The 19,749-nt window shown below is 43.6% G+C and overlaps 1 protein-coding gene across 1 annotated transcript in view; it reads right to left on the bottom strand.

Annotated features, from left to right (window-relative positions):
• The window catches only part of NSMAF (neutral sphingomyelinase activation associated factor), a 2,091,028-nt gene that overhangs the window by 870,700 nt on the left and 1,200,579 nt on the right, over nt 1-19,749 (bottom strand). The window contains exons 17-18 of the mRNA XM_044065485.1: nt 16,626-16,677; nt 16,423-16,543 (exon numbers count right to left, since the gene is read on the bottom strand). Coding sequence (XP_043921420.1) covers nt 16,423-16,543; nt 16,626-16,677 — 173 coding nt within the window. The remainder of the gene's footprint in view (nt 1-16,422; nt 16,544-16,625; nt 16,678-19,749) is intronic.

The raw sequence follows: 19,749 nt of genomic DNA, 5'->3' as shown, positions 1-19,749 counted from the left end.
CTCTTCTGCTTTGACACCAAATAAGACATCCTGCTGTAAAGGTGCATCCAATAATTTTGCTTTAACACGATCAGGTAGGGTTTGTTCTTTTAACCAAGCATGTCTGTGTATGACAGACCCAGTAACAGCTGCTCTACAGGAAGCTTCCAATGAATCAAATCCACATTGTAAAGTATGTTTGCCCACCTGTTCAGCTGCATGCAACAGATCCTGCATTTCCTTGAATTCAGCCTGTTCAGAATGTGTGCTCAGTTTTTGTTTTGAGACATTAGGAATTGCTGATATTTCAGCATGTGAAACTGGCAATTTAATGCTCTCATAGCCAGAGTAGCTGAGGTGTACATCTTTTTTACCCATCTATCTAGGGCTCTGGAATCCCTTTCAGAAGGTACAGGATTTTTAGCCATAGAAGCTTTAGCCCCTTTGTGACCCTGGGAAATTGTTTCTGAGTCAGCCAGAGGGCTTTTATAAAGGAATTTGTGTGTGTCAGGTACTCTGTAGCATCTGTCTGGTTTGGCTGGAGCAGGAGGTAGGGAGTCTGGATTTAGACTAGACTCTAAGTAAACATCATCCAAAATATCTAAAACTGGAGGGATAGCAAGTGGTCTGTGCTGGGGTAGTAAAAGAAACTCTCAGTGCCTTTTCTTAGAATCAGAGTAGTCCTGGCCTTCCCAGTGGAAATGTTCCCTCATGGTATGTAAAGTTTCCCCAAAGGAGTAGTCTTCAGGGGGAGATGCTGAGGGAATACAGTCTTCATAAGGGGGAAAAGTGTAATCCTGTTCCTCAGAAGAATCTGAGGAAATAGAAACCTGGTCAGAGGAAGCATAATCCTCCTCTTGTCTTGGCCTTTTTTCAGGAGGGGGATGGGAACCCCTGATTAGGGTAATCAAATCTTCAGCCATCTTAAGCATCTGTTTCTTAGGCATGGGGCCTTGAACAGGAGACTGATGTACAGTCTTTTTTGGTTTTAATGGAGTCTTTAGCTTAGCATAAGATTTAATAGTGAGTGTAGTCGGTCTGAAGACACCTTCTGAAACCGAAGGCATTTCTACTGCACCGGGATCTCCTTCTGCTCTGGTGTCGGAAGGGCCTAATGAAGGTGGTTGCGATGGCCTAGTACACTCCGCTTGAGAATCCGAAGCTGTCTGGGATTCCATTTCTGCGGTCGTCAGGGGCTGCGTAGGTGCCTCACTGAAAACCGGAGAACCGACGACAGGCCCAGCAGAGGCCTCGGAGTCTGGTTTGGTTCTAGGCTGCCTGTCCTTATCCTTGCGTTTTTTATGCATGCCGGTCATCAGCTGCTCCGTCGGCATGATATAATTAAATTTCCTACCAAAGTAATGTCGTGCAAAGTCAAAACGGCGTTTGATAGTTCGTTTATTAAACCTAGTGCAAAACCGACAACCTGTGATGTCGTGGTCTGGGCCTAGGCAAGGAATACAATAAGAATGGAAGTCCTTATGAGGTATTTGCTTCCCACAAGAAATGCAATTGTTAACTTTTTCTGACATCGGACTGAGGCAAGAAAAGGTTCCCCAACTGGGTACTTAACTTTATTGAAGACTTCGGTCTGAAATTCGATTAGAAAATCTCAGGTGTTGGCCGACCCGCACTTGCGAACTGCTTCTGCTTCGGGTACCGCGCGGCAAGAAAGACAGAAGAAAATGGCGTTGGATGCCTCATATACCCCTGGCGCACTGACGTCAGGGAGGAAGCGACAGCAACCGACGCCGGACCAAGACTTTGGAACTCTGGCCGACTGCGGGTCTGCCTGATGGCAGGATAACCCAAGTGTGATGACTGCAGCAGGGTAACATGATGAACATCAAGGTGAATGAGCAGAGGGGAGCCGAGTCGGGAGCTGGGCGAGATTTCGCCGAGGGTTCGGCCGAGGAAGTGTGGTCAGGGGACCACTTCCATGGCCTATCCTGGCCTAAGTGTTTGAGTTTCTCCCCATCCCTGGTCCTCTTGGTGGTAGGTTGAATCCCAGAGGTCAGGACGGAGGGAGCAGCAGAAGCAGAGGATGAAGCTTGGGCCACCACAGTGGGTGGAGGAAGGAGGCCCTTAAGGATCAGCTTATTTCTCCTGTCGATCAATGAGCGGGGGGTTGATCAAACAGAAAGAATCCAGGTGCAGGACCCCTAAACAGACTACACATTGTGTGGCCATCAGTGAGGGAAAGCTTATGGCCACACTCTGTGCACCTCCTAAACTCTGGCTTAGGTGTCTTAGCCATGGTAGGGGAAGCAGAGGACCCAGAAAACACACACACACACACACACACACACACACACACACACACACACACACACACACACACACAAACACACACACACTTACACACACACACTTACACACACACACTTACACACACACACACACACACACACACACACACACACACACACACACACACACACACACACACACACACACACACACACACACACACACACACACATCTACCTACGTACAGTGAGAGAGAAACAGGAAATGGGAAATTTTTTTTTTTTTTTAAACTAAGGAGCGACACCTGAGCGCAAAGGTAGAGGAAGGTGAAAGAGGATAGGAAAAGTCAAACGGTTAGGATAAAATTAGCATAAAACACTCACCAAAAGCCTGGAGCAATGAACATGATGCTAGTGATACGTGCGGCAAACGAGATCTAGGGGCATTATGGGTAGGGGAGGAGCTTGGAGTTCGGATACGATGCTGGAGAATGCAGCTGAGTTGGATCCGTCCCGGATCTGTGTCCCAAATGTTGAAGAGCAAATGAAAACAACTTCAGATCATATGTTCTTAGTGGAATGTCCTTAAGCATGACCAGAAAAACAAATCTGAGGGTAATAATCACTCACAAGCTGAATCAAACTATGCATTGTGAAGGAGTATAGCAATATGAGAAAATGATGCTCAGTTGCACAGAGTGGGTAATAAATTCAAAAGATCAGAGGTCAGGCTTTTCATTCCACAGATACAGCACTGTGTACAGTTCTAGATACTAGCCAAAGAAAGCGAAATTAGGACAGCAGAAATTGTGTAGTGTAGCTTTAGCAAAACTGTGGAGAGTATGGAAGCACTTGGATATGAACAGAGATTTAGTATGTTACTACATGACTACATTACAAAACAGGAGAAAAAGAAGAGATACAATCAGGACACAGGTGAGTGGGAAGGCTGAAGCTGAAGAGCAAGGACATGGGGGACGAAGAGGAGGCCACTGGAAGCAGTGGACAAGGAAATGTAATATTATTAGAGAAAACATTACCTTAAAAAAAGGGTTATAGGGTTCATAGGTAGGTACTAGGCTATCGGCCCTGGGGCCTTTACAAGCCCAGTCAAAAAGAAACCCTAGCTTTTGTCACTCAAGAAAATTATTTTCCTGTGCCACTGTTGAGCAGAGCCACAGAGGTGATCCCCAGGGTGAATTTCCTATTTCCCATCCAATCATCAAGATTTTTCTTGAGTGCTACTGAGGAGCTTTGTTTGATATAGACAGGTAGTTTATTCCAGAGAATGGGAAGTCTCTGGGACAGGAAGCTATCCCTCTGGCATGTTCTGTTTATTGTGGTGACAAGGTTTAGGTCCCTAGAGCGTGTAGCTCGGATGGAGTGGGATTTCTTTAAGTGGAGCATGCCCAACAGCTCTGGGTTTGACATAGCTTTGTACATTAGGCAGAGATCACCTCTGAGTAGGTGATATGCAACGGACTAAAGCTGGAGTATTTTGAGACAGTCTGCGTAGGGTATCTGAGGTCGGTAATCCTTTTTGTGAGGTATTTCTGTGGCCTTTCCAGTTATGTAGATGTCTTGTGAGGTACATACCAAAAGGGGCGTTGTACTCTATAATGGGTCTAATGAGTGATGAGTAGAGGGGAACAATGACATCTTTTTTTCTGGATGAGAAACCTTTTGTGATAAGGCGTGCCACGTAGAAGGATTTCCTGACTACTGTGGCAATGTGATTATCAAAGGAGAGACTACTGTCCACCTGTGTCCCAAGGCCTCTTATCACACTTTCGGTATTAAGTATACTACCGTCTATGTTGTAGTTCATGGGTACAGAGTTTTTAACAAAGGGGATGACAATGCACTTTTTGGCATTGAGCTTGAGGCCATGGCTTTGACACCAGGCATCTGTCTCAGTGAGGCCCTTTTGTAGGATATCCACATCGTCAGGAGTTTCGATTATGGCTCCTAGTTTGCAGTCATCTGCGAACTTCATTAGCCAAAGACCTTCTGTGTTAGCCTGTACTTCAGAGAAGTAGATACCAAACTGGAGAGGACCCAGGACTGAACCCTGTGGTACTCCACTTGTCACTGGTCTGAAGTCGGATTTGGAGTCTGCTACTTCTCTGAAATGTACTGCCTAAGGAGGTTGTACAACTTAAATCATCACATGGTTCTGAACTGTGGGACAGTATCTATGGATACTCAGTGTAACATGGACTCCATAGACCCCAGCTCTTCTGTCAGCATCTTCAAATGTTTAATAACAACTGAAGCACTTTTACTATTCTAACCCTTTGAGAAATTATCAATATTCTGCAGTACTTTTCATCCCAGCTTCCATCAGCCTGTCTTGCTCTGCATTTCCTCATAGGAAAAACTGTTCATTTTTCCAAAATGATAGGACAGGTACAACAACAAATACACAAACAATGGATAATATAACAAATACACAAACATTTGGTTTAGAGCATTCAATATATACCCTGGATGACTGTTCTGTCCTCTAAAAATATACATGTCACAGACACCAAAACCAACAGTCTCTTACACATTTTATTTAACTGCTACATGCATACACAGATAGATAGATAGATAGATAGATAGATAGATAGATAGATAGATAGATAGATAAATAAATAAATAAATATATGGCTAACAAATATATCAAAGAAGTATGAGGTGTTACATTAACCTAATTTTTTTCATAAATCCTCTTGAGAAGAAGATATTTTCTCAGAGAACCAGGAACTACCATCAGTCTATTCCTCCAACTATTTTTAAGCCACATATCTTTTTGATGATAATGGCAGAAGCAAGCTCAGTGGTGATGAACAGACATTCCTAAGCCAAACAGTCTGCACCTGAACCTGGGGTATCCTCATGCATTTTTCTTATACCACTGTATTTGCCAAGAGGGTAAGTGGGCTCATCTGAAAACCTTTTTGTCACAGACCAAACTCAAACAAAGGGACTCAGTAAAACATTAATGCTGTAGTAATTATAATATACAGCAAATGGTACAGCATTAGATTTCAGAATACAACAATATACTAAGCTTACAACCGTTGCATTTTATTTTCAGTACTGGGAGTCAATTAAATGCAGCTGATTAGAAGCAAAACAGCTGTCAATAGATGAGCTGGACATACCTGGAGAAATAAAAATTGCATACATTTCATAACAAATGAAGGTCATGCACTAAACAGAAAGAGAGTCATGTACAACCAGCACCATCCTCCACTACCTCTAGGACTTGAGGCCAATAAGACTTAGGCAGCTCGGCACTTAAAACTTGCCCAGCCCTCCTAACGCCTCTCCTCTTCTTTTCCCAGAATTCTGTGTAAGGAAGGATCCATTTCCAGATTTGTTACCCTCCATAAGCACAAAAAAATGAAAAGAAACAACCAAGGAGGAAGACCAAAGCTCTGAGCCAGCTTCCAACCCATACTAAAATGGCATGTGAAAGGAAGGTAGGGTTGAAGAGGAAGCTGGACCTGGTTGTACATATCTATCAATATGCTGAATGCAGAACTTTTTATAGGACAGGACTGGTCGCTAGTCCTCTTCCTCTAGGACAGACGTCCAACTGTAATTAGTTGGTGGATCATCGTAAAGGTTATCTCAAAAGACAACATCTCCAGTAGGGTATGTACTACTGATATCTAGCCAGTAAATCTTTCATATGGAAAAGGAAGACTAACACTCAATTAAAAAGATGGTAGACGTGGACTAGGAATAGAGTACGCCATCCAAAGTACCATCATTCCATCTCTTTAGAGTTCTCCTCTGTCCATCTTCATTTTTTTTCTCTGCTTTTGCACCTAAACCACCCTTGGGAAAGGCTTCTTGCTCTTCTGTCTCTTATGACATATCACTTCCACTTGCTTCCCCCTTCCACCAGCTTGTATTTTTTCTCATCTCTTTGTGGTTGCCTTTACTGGCATGCAAGCCCCCTAACACCATCTTCTCTGCAGCAGCTTAAGCTTCTGACACTGCATGTCCTCCCAGTGTCTCTGCCTTCCCTCTCCTATGTCTAAGGTTGCTCTCCCAGTCCATGACTGGCAGAATATTCAGATTTCTACTGCCTATGTTGTTTAGCCCTCTATGATACCTTTATTTAAGCTATTGAGCATCCTCCATATTGTGTAGCCTGAACAATTCCCCTCCCAGCTGTACATTTACAATTACAGGGTACATAAAGCATGAAGCTGCTCTATTCACTGTTGGTTCATTTAATACCTCCAGCATAATTTTCCTACTATTACAGATGTTTCTAAGTAATCCTTAACCAACTTTGTGAATGTATGTGAAAGTTGTGTAACCAAGTCTTTTTGCTTGCCTTATTATTTTATTTTTCACAACAAAGGAACTGAAACATGCCAAAATATGCTTGTATCTGCTTTCTGCACCTCCTTGTTGTCACCCCTCTTCATGTATTATCTCTATAGCTATTTCTTGATTTTCAAGTATCACAAATCTTTCATGTAACAGCTGTATTACGAATTGCTCTGGTTCACTATTGCTGACTGACTCTCTCTCTTTCTCTTGTATTCCAATTATCCTGATGTTATTCCTTCTTGAATTAATTTCAGGATAATCCAATATCTTCATCCTCTCTTGTATTATGTCTGATAGTTCCTGTATTCTGTGAACCTCTTTAATTGACACTTTATCTTCCTCCAGATTCTGCAACTTTCCTTCTATCTTTTTAACCTTTGATTATTTCTGTTCTACCGTTTGTTTCAAGGATCTGACATTCTGGCCTTACAGTGATTACTTTTTCATACAAAATATGCAGTTGCTCCTTATTTGCAATTTTAAAGGCAGACATCTGTTCCTTCTTTTGTTCTTGCTCACTCATCTTTCTTTATGGGTTGTTTTTTCTCCCTGGGAACACTATTTATCCAAAATTCTGATTATCCTATCCAGTGTTTCGGGTTTAGGTAGCCATCTTGACTTGGCTCTCTAGTGCCCACTCAGATTTTTTACATTTTGAATACTGGAATGGTCATGCACGTGCAGGATACAGAAGGGCAGGCTTTGTTAAGGTATGAATGGCAAAAAGGCATCTGACAAAGTCAAATGGTATTGATAGTGGTACTGATGAAAAAAGGGATCCCAATTAAATCAGTGAAGCAGCTCTTTGAAATTTATGAAAGATCTGGAGAGAAGTTAAAGACTCATTCTGCTGTCTATGCCTCGTTTTATTTGGCTTTATCTGTAGTTGTTAAATATTTGCAACTACTAAGAAGAAACCAGCTTTATATTTTGATGATATCCTAATTTGCTTATCTAACCAACTCAAAACACGAAGATGCTACTTGAAATGATTCAGGAATTTGGAAGAACAGCATGTTACAAGATAAATCCAGATAAGACAAGAACAGCAGCAGTATATTATGGTCCAGTTAGAATTCACCACTTCATTAATCCATACCTTCAGAAACCATATCATTTCAAAGATTTAGCTGGATGGTTTCATACATTACTGCCGGCATCAATGTATAATGCATATGCTGAGATTTTAGATGGAACTAGGAAAGATGTAAAGAGGTGAAAAAATGTTAACTCCTGAACTGGATCATTGGCTTCTGGCCCTGAACGTTTTTAAAGTATCCCACTGTCGAAATGCTAAGACTAAATTGGTCTTTTGTGATCAGGACTCTAGCCTAGTCAACAAATTTGAATAAATGAAATAAATCATAAAAAAATATGCAGTTCAGGCTCAACTCAACTCAAAAATGTTTGATGTCTTTTAAAAATCTTAAAGTAAACTTTATATTAAATGGGAATAAGCCCAGGGCTTCCTAGAAGCAACAGGGGTGCTTGGGAGCACTACAGCCAAAAAGTTACCATGATGCAATGTAACTGAAGATTTTATGCCAACTGATGATGAGGGAATATACATCTAAATGGAAGAAATTTGAGAATTAGATGGAATTCAAACCCCTAAAGAAATGGAAGTTTTCCTGAGATACTTGAATGGGGAAAATGTAATGCATTATATTTTTTAAAAACCTCTGGCTATGATGAATGAGTTCTTTACAGGGGAACAGGATGCAGAATGGAAAAAAAAACTACTGCAAATAAGGTACGCCTAAGAAGGAACAAGAAAGGAGGAAAATCTGGAGAAATACCAAACTTGGGATCATACTCTGGGAACGCCTAAGAGAAGTTAACAGCTAGATGGACTGAAGACAAGACAAAATAAACTACAAAATGAAGGCAGTCTGACAGCTAAAACACAAATGAATAGTACCCATTGCCAAAAAGTTAAAACACACAGCAATGACAGTCAGCTGAGGGACTGTCCCTCTCCTAGCTCAAGTGAAGGCTTTGCACTTTCAGGTGAAGAGAGTGGAGAGAGATCAGAATGAAATCATCCTTTAAACCAAAGCCCTTTTGGTTGCAGCAAATAATAACATACATTTCAAAAAATGTCAGGTTGCACATCTATTCTCATCAGATGTGCTTGTAAAACACGGAGATTTCTTAAATTTGCTTGGAAATGGCTCTACAAGTATTGCTGCACTCGAATAAAGCTTCGGCATTCACTTCCTCAGGCCTCGTACTTGTTTGAGGTGCAGACAAGACCAAAGGGGAAGCTGGAAGCATGCCTTTTCAGACTGTCAGGAAATTAGGGAGATTGGAAGCAAGTTGCAACAGAGTTTCTTTGAGATATTTGCATGGCCTGTACAAATGAGTAAGATACTCATTCGGCTGGGGCTGATACTGAAATTAAACTGACTCCAACTAACGGATGCCTCATGTTTTTCTTTACAGAGGTTACAAAGAAGGCAGTCTAAGCTGGATTTCCTTTATTATCTGCAATGGACTAACTAAGCCAAAACAAAAGGCTCCTTATAAGTGACAGCCCAGGCTGAGAAGCTCCACACAGAGAAAATTCATTACAAAGCAGTTACTGCATGAAGAAAACAAATTTACATACAATAGTGGAAAAGAAATTAGAATACTTAATATAAACAATAACAAAATGAGAAACACCTTGGACAAATACACTACTTCAAGAACAAAAACAATGTAATGTATTGATAAGAGGCAGTGCTAAAACTGTTCATTCATACATATTCACGTGTACAGCTGACTACTTTCACTTTTTCTAGCAGTAACTAGGACAGGTGTTACAACTGTCAGGATTACTGCACTGTAAGGAGGAGGAAGAAATATGTCAATAGAAGACTTACAGAAAGGTGACTGAATGAAAAGAGTAGAGTTAAAAATGTGATATTTAGATATTAAATTAGAAGAAATATGGAACTGTATATCAGAAGACCAAAAGAAAGGAAAAGAAAGATGTACGTTTGACATAATGAATGAACCCAATAGTAGGGAAGGGAAAGGAAAGCACGCTAAAGCCAGGTGTTAACGTCTAGGGAAGTGGATAACATGCGTTAATCATATGGATTCTATCACTTAATATTCTAATTGTTTAAGTGTGAGCACTTTTAATGGTCTGATGCTATTAGAAGGAACTACAACACCAGGACTAAAGCAAGGTTAGCCCTTGACGAGATAGACAGTACAGGGGTTTCTGGGGTGCAAAGAATAGTATCACCAGTAGAAATTTCAACATGGAAGAAAACTGTGATTTATAGGAATATGAGCTGCTTAGGTTTAAATCACTGTTGATGTATACATTTTTTTCTTTGTATATTTGTTAAAGGTTGCAATCCCTGATGTTCATTTAATACCTGTCTCCAATAAAGGTTTTAAAACTTAAATTTACAGGACACTCCCAACAGTAAAATCCAGCCTACCTGTTTTTTTCTACATTGACAGAGAACCAGTTTTATTAACACAAAATTAGAAGTTATGTACCTACCATAACGTTCCATGTTAGTTGTCTTCTCTCGCCTTCTTTCTTGCTGGATGGATGGGTTCGGAGCCGATCCTCGGCTCCGACTCGGCACTTGCTTAGCTTGAGAACTCCTTTTACCAGCTCGAGGCAACCCTATATCCCATGATGCAAGGGGGGACTACCTCAGATCTCGTTTGGTAGCTAATATACCCTGCTAAGGACTAATCTAGTAGAACTAGGAACACAAAAATTCCTAATAAAGGACTCTTCTATTGAAGACTCAGGAGGGAACAACCTGAGAAGAGGAAACTCTTCAAGATCTGTCCAGGCCAGGGGGAAGGAGGGAGGGACGCAAGAAAGAAGGCGAGAGAAGACAACTAACATGGAACGTTATGGTAGGTACATAACTTCTAAATGTTAAGTTGTCAATCTTGCCTTCATTCTTGCTGGATGGGACCGCGTCCCTAGCACCTGTATCCCGGGTGGCTCAATGGAACAGACTCTTGAGAACTGTGGAACCAAAACTGGCCCTGGCTCTGGAGGCCAAATCTAACTTGTAATGAGAGACAAAGGTATGAGGAGTGGCCCAAGTAGCTGCTGCACAAATGGTATCAATGGGTAGTCTATCCTGAAAGGCTGCAGAAGTGGATAGACTCCTGGTTGAGTGTGCTTTCAGTTTAGAAGGTAGTTGCTTGCCTCTGAGTGAATACACATAAGAAATGGTGGAAGATAACCATCTGGATAAGGTCACTTTAGAAACTGGGAGACCTTTCCTGTTTTCTGCATAGGAGACAAATAATTGGTCCGATTTCCTGAATTGTTTCGTTCTATGCAAATAGTACCTGAGCTGACGATGGACATCCAAAAATGAAGCTTTTGTTCAGCTCTGTCAGAATAATTTGGGAAAAAGACTGGTAGATCGATGGATTGATTAATATTAGTTTGAGAAACAACTTTGGGGAGAAAGGACGGGTTCGTTCTTAAGGATACCCTGTCCTTGTGAAAAACCAAGTAAGGGGAACGGATGCAGAGAGCTTGAATTTCGGAAACCCTTCTTGCTGAAGTGACAGCCAGTAAGAATATAGTTTTCCAGGTCAATGACTTCAAGGAACATGAGGCAGACGGTTCGAAGGGTGGTAAAATCAAGGATGCTAACATTAAATTCAGATCCCATTGTGGAGGAGGATGTTTTATTACGGCTTCAGAAGAAAAACTCCTCTCAGAAAGGCTTTGCATAGCCTATGTGACATAATGTTATGATCTTGTAATCCAACATGATATTTGGAAATAGCCGCCAGTTGAACTTTGACTGTTGATAAAGAGGATCCTGACTGAAAAACTTCAGCCAGGAAATCTAAAACAGAGTGCACAGGAGCAGTAAAGGGATCAATGTGCCTGGAGTTTGCCCAAATGGAAAAACGTCGCCACTTGCTAGCATACAAGGTTCTGGTGGACGACTTCAAAGAAGCTACTAAAATATCTCTGACAGGATCAGAGATCATAGGAAGCCTGGCTAGGGAAGGAAGTGGAGCAACCAAGCAGTGAGGTTGAGAGAATGAATGGCCCGGTGCTGTTGACCCGACTGGTGGATCAAAAGATCCGGAACTGGGTCCAGATGCCAAGGCCGCACCAGGAGGTGACGATGCAGAGTCGGGAACCAAATTTGTCGAGGCCAGGAAGGGGCAATGAGAATCAACTTGGCCCTCAAAACGGTGGCTTTCTGAATGACTTGTGGAATCAAGGGAAAGGGAGGAAAAGCGTAAAGAAGTCCCCGGGGCCAATCCTGGGTTAGAGAGTCTCTCAGGGGTTGGCCTGGAAGGGGAGAGGGTGAAAAAGTCGGGGCACTTGTTGTTTTGGGGAGTAGCAAAAAGATCGCAACAAGGTGTGCCCCACTTCAGAAAAATCTGGTCCACAATAGATTGATTGAGAGACCACTGGTGAGGCATGAGAATGGCTCTGCTCAGCCTGTCCGCCAAGAGGTTGGACCTGCCGGGGATGTGCGTTGCTATCAGAAACCGATGAGAGGAGATTGCCCATTGCCAAAGTCTGAGAGCTTATCGACACAACGGATAGGACCTGGTCCCGCCCTGCTTGTTGATGTACCAGACCACGGACATGTTGTACGTTTGTACTGTAATAGTCCCCGCTGGAAGAAAGTCGTTGAGGGCTTGCAACGTTAAAAGCACTGCTCTCATCTCCAGGACATTTATGTGCAGATGGTATTCTATGGGTTGCCACGTCCCGTGGACCATCCTGCCCTGATAATGCCCCCCCCCACCCGATCAGAGAGGCATCCGTAGTGACTGTGGCAACCGGAGGAGGGGGAACAAATGGTCGGCCCTGGTGAAGGAGAGGGGAAAGATATCCACCAGTTCAGATGAGCTCTGCACGATTGTGTGACTAAGATTTCGTGTTTCATCGGAAGACTGTGGAACGACCACTGAGTGAATAACATCCACTGCAGCAGACGCATGTGGAAGCGAGCCAGTGGTAGAAGAACAATGGCAGCAGCCATAAGACCTAGAACTTTCAGAATCAATCTGGCTTTGGCTTTGCTGCTCTGCAATAATATCCGAACGAATTTTTGGATGTCCAGAATTCTCTGATGTGTTAGTCTGGCTGACAACTTGACGGTGTTTAATTCTGCGCCTATAAAGGTGATAGATTGGCAAGGCCGCAGAGAAGATTTTTCGAAATTCACTGAAATTCCCAAACTTTTGCAAAGCTGCAGAGTGTAGTCTCTGGTCTGAAGAAGCTGATGCCTGGTGGTGGCGGAGAGGAGCCAGTCGTCCAAATAAGGAAACACCTGGAATCCTTGACGTCTCAGGTGAGCTGCGACCACTGCCATGCATTTGGTAAACACTCTGGGGGCTGAAGTGAGGCCAAAGGGCAGGGCTCTGAATTGATAATGACTGGTCCCTAGCCGAAAGCGGAGAAACCTCCTGGAGCGCCTGTGGATCTTTATGTGATAGTACGCATCCTGAAGGTCTATCGAGCACATCCAGTTGTCCTTGCCCAGAAAGGGCAAAATGGACTGAAGCGTGACCATCCGGAATCTTGCCTTCTTGACAAATCTGTTTAGATTGCTTAGGTCTAGTATAGGTCTCCAATCTCCCGTCCTTTTGGGGACCAAAAAGAATCTGGAGTAGACGCCGGATCCTACTTGATCTGCTGGAACAGTCTGGATGGCTCTTTTTTGTAGGAGCTTTGTAACCTCCTGTTCTGCCAAATCCCTTTGACCGGGTGAGATGTCTGGAAGGGATTGGTGAGGTACGGGATACCTTTCGAAGGGGATTTTGTAACCCTCGAATATTATCGACTGTACCCACATATCTTGTGAAAGGGAACGCCAGGCTACTGGGTACAGCAAAATCCTTCCCCCGACTGTCTCCAAGGGTGGACAGTCGGGCAACACCTCAGGGATGCTGAAAGGGCTTCTCAGGAAGAGACTCCCTGTTGCCCTGGTTCTGAGGACCCCCTCTGCCCCTAGGGCGGCGTTTATTATTGTTACCCCCTCTGCCTCTGGGGGTAAACTGCTCACGTGTGCCCGGCGCTGCTCCTTGGGCTTTGCGGAACCACATCTTTCCTCCCTTCTGACCCTTGGGGTAGGGTCTAGAAGGGGTGGAAAAATGGACTCCAACGGCAGAAAGAGTTTTGCCATCCTGCTCACACCTGGTCAAGGTTTCCTTCACCTGAGGTCCGAACAAAGCCGAACCGTCAAAGGGGGTATTGGTGAAGGACGCCTTAAAGGGGTCCGCAAAATTACAAAGCCGCATCCAGGCTTGACGTCTAAGAGCCACTCCTGTGCCTGTGGCCCTGCTCGCCCCATCTGCTGCATAGGATATGAGCCGCATGGAGGAGTTAGTTAAGGAATTCAGGATTGCTAGCTGTGAGGCAATCTTTTCTTGAACCCCAGCAGCAGAAGGATCCTGGACCACTTCACCTAGTTCCTTGAGAATATCTCTTTGAAGCCTGGTGAAGTGACAAAGGTAGTTCAGCGAATGCATAGCAAAGGTCGCTGAAGAAAACATCCGCTTTCCATACCTGTCCATGGTCCTAGAATCTTTGTTAGGGGGATGGACAGGTACTGAAGGATCCGCAAGTTCCTTCTTGGTGGCCGCCGCCACCACCATAGCATCCACAGAGACGCCCTTGGAAAGAAACTGCTTATCTGCAGGGGCCGTGATAAATTTGGATGGTCTCCTGGGAACCGGTTCCACAGAATCTGGAGCTGCCCACGCCTTCCGAGCCACTACCTGCATAAGTGGGTCGAAAGGCGGAGACACCCAGGAGGTGGAGGGTCGGGATCCAAAAGCCTCCAGGTATACCGACTCATCCTCGGAGGGGTCAATGGAGGGCCAATTCCCCCTCTGTTTGAGGAGCTCAAGGATGTCTGAAAAGGAGACATCCTCAGAGGGGGACCGTGGGGAACCCTCCGACTCATCTAAGTCGGTATCAGATGTTGTAGACTCAGGGGAGTCTGTTTGTTTCCTCTTACACATCCTCTTCCGAGGAGGTTCCCCTGCAGGATCAGGAGAAACCTCGGAAGAGGAAGATATTCCCAATGGGGACACCTGGGGCGATGGATCCCTGGGCCTGGGAGCAAGAGGATGGCAAGAGGCGTCTACAGGCACCGAAGAGGGAGGAGCTAATGGGATGGACCGTTGACCAGGCTCAGGTGCCAGGACACTCCTCATCACCTCAAAGGCTCCCCTCCCCGGGAGGCCGGAATATTCCCGTTCCGAGGAAATAGGAACTCCCGGCTCCACTGAGAGGGAAGGCTCCGAGGCCGATGTCGGTGCCGAGCTTACCAAAGCCGAAGCCCCGAGAGGGAGAGCGGGGTCGGACAAGGGTCCGATGCCACTAGCCCCCTCGGAGCCGACAAGGGAAACTCGACGACCGGATCCCCCCAAGGAAGTTCTCATGGAAGAGATCGGAGCCGAAGACGACGGAGCCGAAGAGGGATGTATCGGTTCCGGCGCCGACACGGTCGCTGTCCCGAGAAGCTCCGGCTCCGAACTCTGGAGGGGAGTTGGAGGAGGAAGTTCAAGGGGTAAAGCAATAGCCGAAGTCTGCTGAGACGGGCTATGGAGCATTTGGGCTAGTGCCTGCGACTTCAACAGCCTGCTTACCACCCTCTCTAAATCGTGGTCAGACGGCCTGGAAGATCTCGAAGATCGGCTCCGATGACTCCGCTCCGACAAAAGAGGAGACCCCGGAGCCGAGTGGATACTCTCCAACGAAGGGGACCGAGATCTCTTCCTGGACGAAGTCATCGGAGCCGATGTCCCCTGAGTTCCAGATGGAGCCGAAGGCTTCTTGGCTCCGATACTGGATAATATGTCGGCTCCAGCCAGAGCCGACAAGGCAACAGTAGATTGGGTGTCGGAACCGATCGGAACCGACACTACTACTTTAGAAGAAGAAAGATCGGCTCTGGCCGGAGCCGATCTCGACTCCGAAGGAGTTGGAGCCACTGGAGAAGGCTTAGAAGCTGTAGCCTGAACCTTCGGTGGCTTAGAAGGTTTGCTAGACCCAGTTTTAGTGGGTGAACCTTCTGGCTTTATTAAGCCACGGAGGATCAATTTATTCCTCCTTTCCTGCAGGACTCTCTGGCTAAAAGAATGACACAAAGAGTCCTGCAGGTGCAAAGGCCCCAGGCAGTAAACACAAGAAGTGTGACCGTCTGTCAGAGACATTTTCTGACAGCACGAGTCACACTTCTTGAAGCCTGAGACCTTGCCTTCCTTAGACATAGTCCAAGAAGAAATAATACTCACACACACCCCAAACAATCACACAATTAATCCCAACAAACACAGACACACAGGTAGGGATTAAGAAGGGGGCCTAGGCCTAACTGAAAAATCTTTAAACTTTTTATAAAAACTAGAAGATTTTAACTAAATGGGGAAATAGGGTGGGCTGTAGAAACACTACACTCTATAAAAAGGAACAAGGGAGAGATAAAACCCTGACTAAGCTTTTGAAAATTCCAACTTACCTCAGCTGGCAAAAAGGAGACCTCTTTCGCAAAGCGGCAAACGAGATCTGAGGTAGTCCCGCCTTGCATCATGGGATATAGGGTTGCCTCGAGCTGGTAAAAGGAGTTCTCAAGCTAAGCAAGTGCCGAGTCGGAGCCGAGGATCGGCTCCGAACCCATCCATCCAGCAAGAATGAAGGCGAGATTGACAACTTAACATCCAGCTTTTACACTTTTTTTGAAGGGGGTGGTTTTATAATATTCAGTAATGCAATACTCTGTACAATGTGCCTTCTAATTTATTTCTATAAATTTTGTTAAACTGATAATACTGCATTATTTTAAACAAGACCAAGGATACTCTCTAGTATGCTTAGGGCTATACTTACCTGAAGCCCATGGTGGTAGCTCAACATCATCAACCATTTTTCCTCCTTGTCGCTTTCCAAACTCTAACTTCATATTGTTCCTTAAAAAACTACAATCATTTCCAAAGAATTCTGGGATCAGCTACAAAGAAAACAAATGTTAATTAAACTACTTAACAGTCTAAATATTAAACTAATATAAACAAAGGCAATTCTTCACTTACCTCTTTGAAGTCTGTTGCACCAACTAAACAGTTCTTCCAAGTCTCTGCAATACTACAAGCATATGATTATTATTAACTTGCAACATAATTTTAAGCAGTAAAACAAACGCACATGTTGCCCAAATCCATTATGTAGTACCCCTTCAATATCACAGTTTGAGATGCAGTATCAATAATCACCCATCACTAGCTAATAGCTTCATACACATTTAAGCAATAATGCCTGACAGACTGGTCATTAAAGGGAAATAACAGACTAACCAGGGTTTTGTGAGGTCTGATTCTGCATTATTTCCCTATTAAAACATCCTCCATGTTTGTTTGTGGTACATTTTATTGCACATTTTTGATTTTAAGGTCATAACTTTCCTTATTTATTGTAGTAAAATAGTTCACATATACTTAAAGAAGCTGCTAGACAAAATAAGCAATTTTGTGTGTATGACTACAGATCTGAAACACTGAGTGAGTGAGTGTGAATGGATGTTTGTGTCCATGTGTGTGTCTGTGTACTAAAAAAACAACATTTGGTACCGTAGCTGGTACACTTGCACTTATATGACACAGTACACTTGTACTTATATGACTGCAACTGTGACATTTTGCACTGCACATTACAGCACCAAAGAAGTGACAGACCGACAGGTATACAGTTTCTCTCACACACACACACACACACACACACACACACACACACACACACACACACACACACACACACACACACACACACACACACACACACAAATCAAACCAGCAATAGAAAAAAATAAGTGATGTACTTAATAAAATTCCATCTGTGCTATTTTCATTTTTCCTCAACTAATGGATTGGATCCGACTTGGCCATTAAACTAGCTCATGGCCTGCAATAAACTCTCGAGCTCCTTCCCTACCCATAATGCACAACCCCTTACATCTCTCAGATCTTGCCTGCAGCTTGACAGAAAGAATATAAAAGAATTGCTATAAGTGGAGTTCAACACGAAGGACATATGTGTCCTGAAGAGTCTCATTCTGAAGTCAGCTATGAAAAATGGAGAGGGACAGTAGGAGAGGAGTTCAGGAAGAATGAAAATGGACAACACAGATGGAACATTATGGTAAGTACATAACTTCTTTACCTGATGTTGTAAATTTTCATTCATTCCTTAACTAATGGGACACAGTCCCCAGCTACCTAAATTCCTGGGTGGACAGAAGGATATTCCTAAGTAAGACTGAGCCAAAGGCTGCTCTTCCCCTCAAGACCAGATCTAGTTTGTAATAAGTGATAAAAGTATGAGGATTTGACCAAGCTGCAGCCACACATACATCGTCCATAGAGGTTCTAGACAAGAATACAGTAGAAGTTGCCATAGATCTGGATGGATGAGCCTTTAATGGTTTTGGTAAGGGTAGACTCAATTTGTTATAGAAAAGGAAATGCAATCTGTCAACCATCTGGCTAGAGTTACCCTTGTGACTGACAACTCATCATGTACAAAGGAAACATATAGTTGATCTAGCTTTCTAATCTCTTTTGTTCTGTCCAGGTATAAATGTAATTGCCTATGAACAACCAGCAAGTATAGCATATCTTCCCCTTTATTTGCAACTTTGAGAAGAATACTGGCAAGTTAGTGGACTGGTTAATGTCCGATTCTTACATCGCCTTAGGCAGGAAGGAAGTATTGGTACATAATGTAACCCTATCCTTATGAAAAAATCAGATATGGAGGCTTAGAAGATAATGCTTTAAGTTATGAAATTCTTCTAGCAGATGTAAATGTAACTAAAAAGATAGTTTTCCAGGACAAACATTTAAGATCACATTTAGCTTCAGGTTCAAAGGGGGAATGCATCAAGGCTTGCTGTACCAAATTTAAATCCCATGGTGGTATGGGATCATTATAAGTGGGTCTTAGCAAAAGAGTACCTTTTAAAAAGGGTTTGCACAGTTTAGAGGATGCCAGGGAAGAATTTTGAAATCCTATATGAAAGTTAGAAATTGCTGCAAGTTGAACTTTAACAGTTGACAAACTAGCACTGTCATTAAACAAACTAATTAAAAATTCAACAGAATGAATTAGAGCTGAGAAGGGGTCTATCTGATTCTGCTCTGCCCAATAAATGAACTTTCTCCATTTACTCCTATAGAGTTTATTAGGAGAAGGCTGATGGGAAGATAAAAGTATGGAACGGACAGGGGAAGAAAGCATTGGTTGCCTGGCTATTAAAGGAATCGGCAAACCATGCTGTCAGTTTGACATTTGAAATATACGGGTGAAACAGCCTGTCAGTTGAGATAGAAGGTCTGGAATTGGACCCAGAATCCAAGGTGGGTACAGTAGATAAGGCCAAAGGAAGGGGAACCAAACCTGTTGAGGCAGTATGATGCAATGAGAATGACTTTGCTCTTCAACCTGGATGCTTTCTGAAGGAATCTGGTGATTAGGGGAGTCGGAGGATAAGCATACAGAAGACTGGAGGGTCACTCATGGAGTAAAGTATCCCTTGGTGATTCCCCCGGTGGAGGATCAGGGCAAAGAAGCTGCAGCAATTGCTGTTCAGGGGAGATGCAAAAAGATTGCAGCAAGGCTGACCCCACTGACTGAAAATCATTTCTGTCACATTGTTGTTGAGAGACCACTCATGATGTAGTAAGATAAACCTGCTCAGTTTGTTTGCCATCATGTTGGATTTCCCCAAAATGTGCATTGCTATTAGAAAGCGGTTGAAAGATATAGCCCATTGCCACACTATTCGAAATCCGACATCAGACCAGTGACAAGTGGAGTACCACAGGGTTCAGTCCTAGGTCTTCTCCTGTTTGGTATCTACTTCTCTGAAGTGCAGGCCAACACAGAAGGTCTTTGGCTAACAAAGTTTGCAGATGACTGCAAACTAGGAGCCATAATCGAAACTCTTAATGATGTGGACAAACTACAAAAGGGCCTCAATGAGACAGATCCCTCGTGTCAAAGCCATGGCCTGAAGCTCAATGCCAAAAAGTGTATTGTCATCCCCTTTGGTAAAAACTCTGTACCCATGAACTACCACATAGCTGGTAGTCTACTTAATGCCGAAAATGTGATGAGACCTTGGGACACAGGTGGACAGTAGTCTCTCCTTTGATAATCACA

Source organism: Protopterus annectens, chromosome 3.part0 (genome assembly GCF_019279795.1).
Source record: "Protopterus annectens isolate FY-2018-M chromosome 3.part0, PAN1.0, whole genome shotgun sequence".
In the NCBI taxonomy this organism is placed as follows: Eukaryota; Metazoa; Chordata; order Ceratodontiformes; family Protopteridae; genus Protopterus; species Protopterus annectens.
This window is presented reverse-complemented; position numbering and strand designations above follow the sequence as displayed.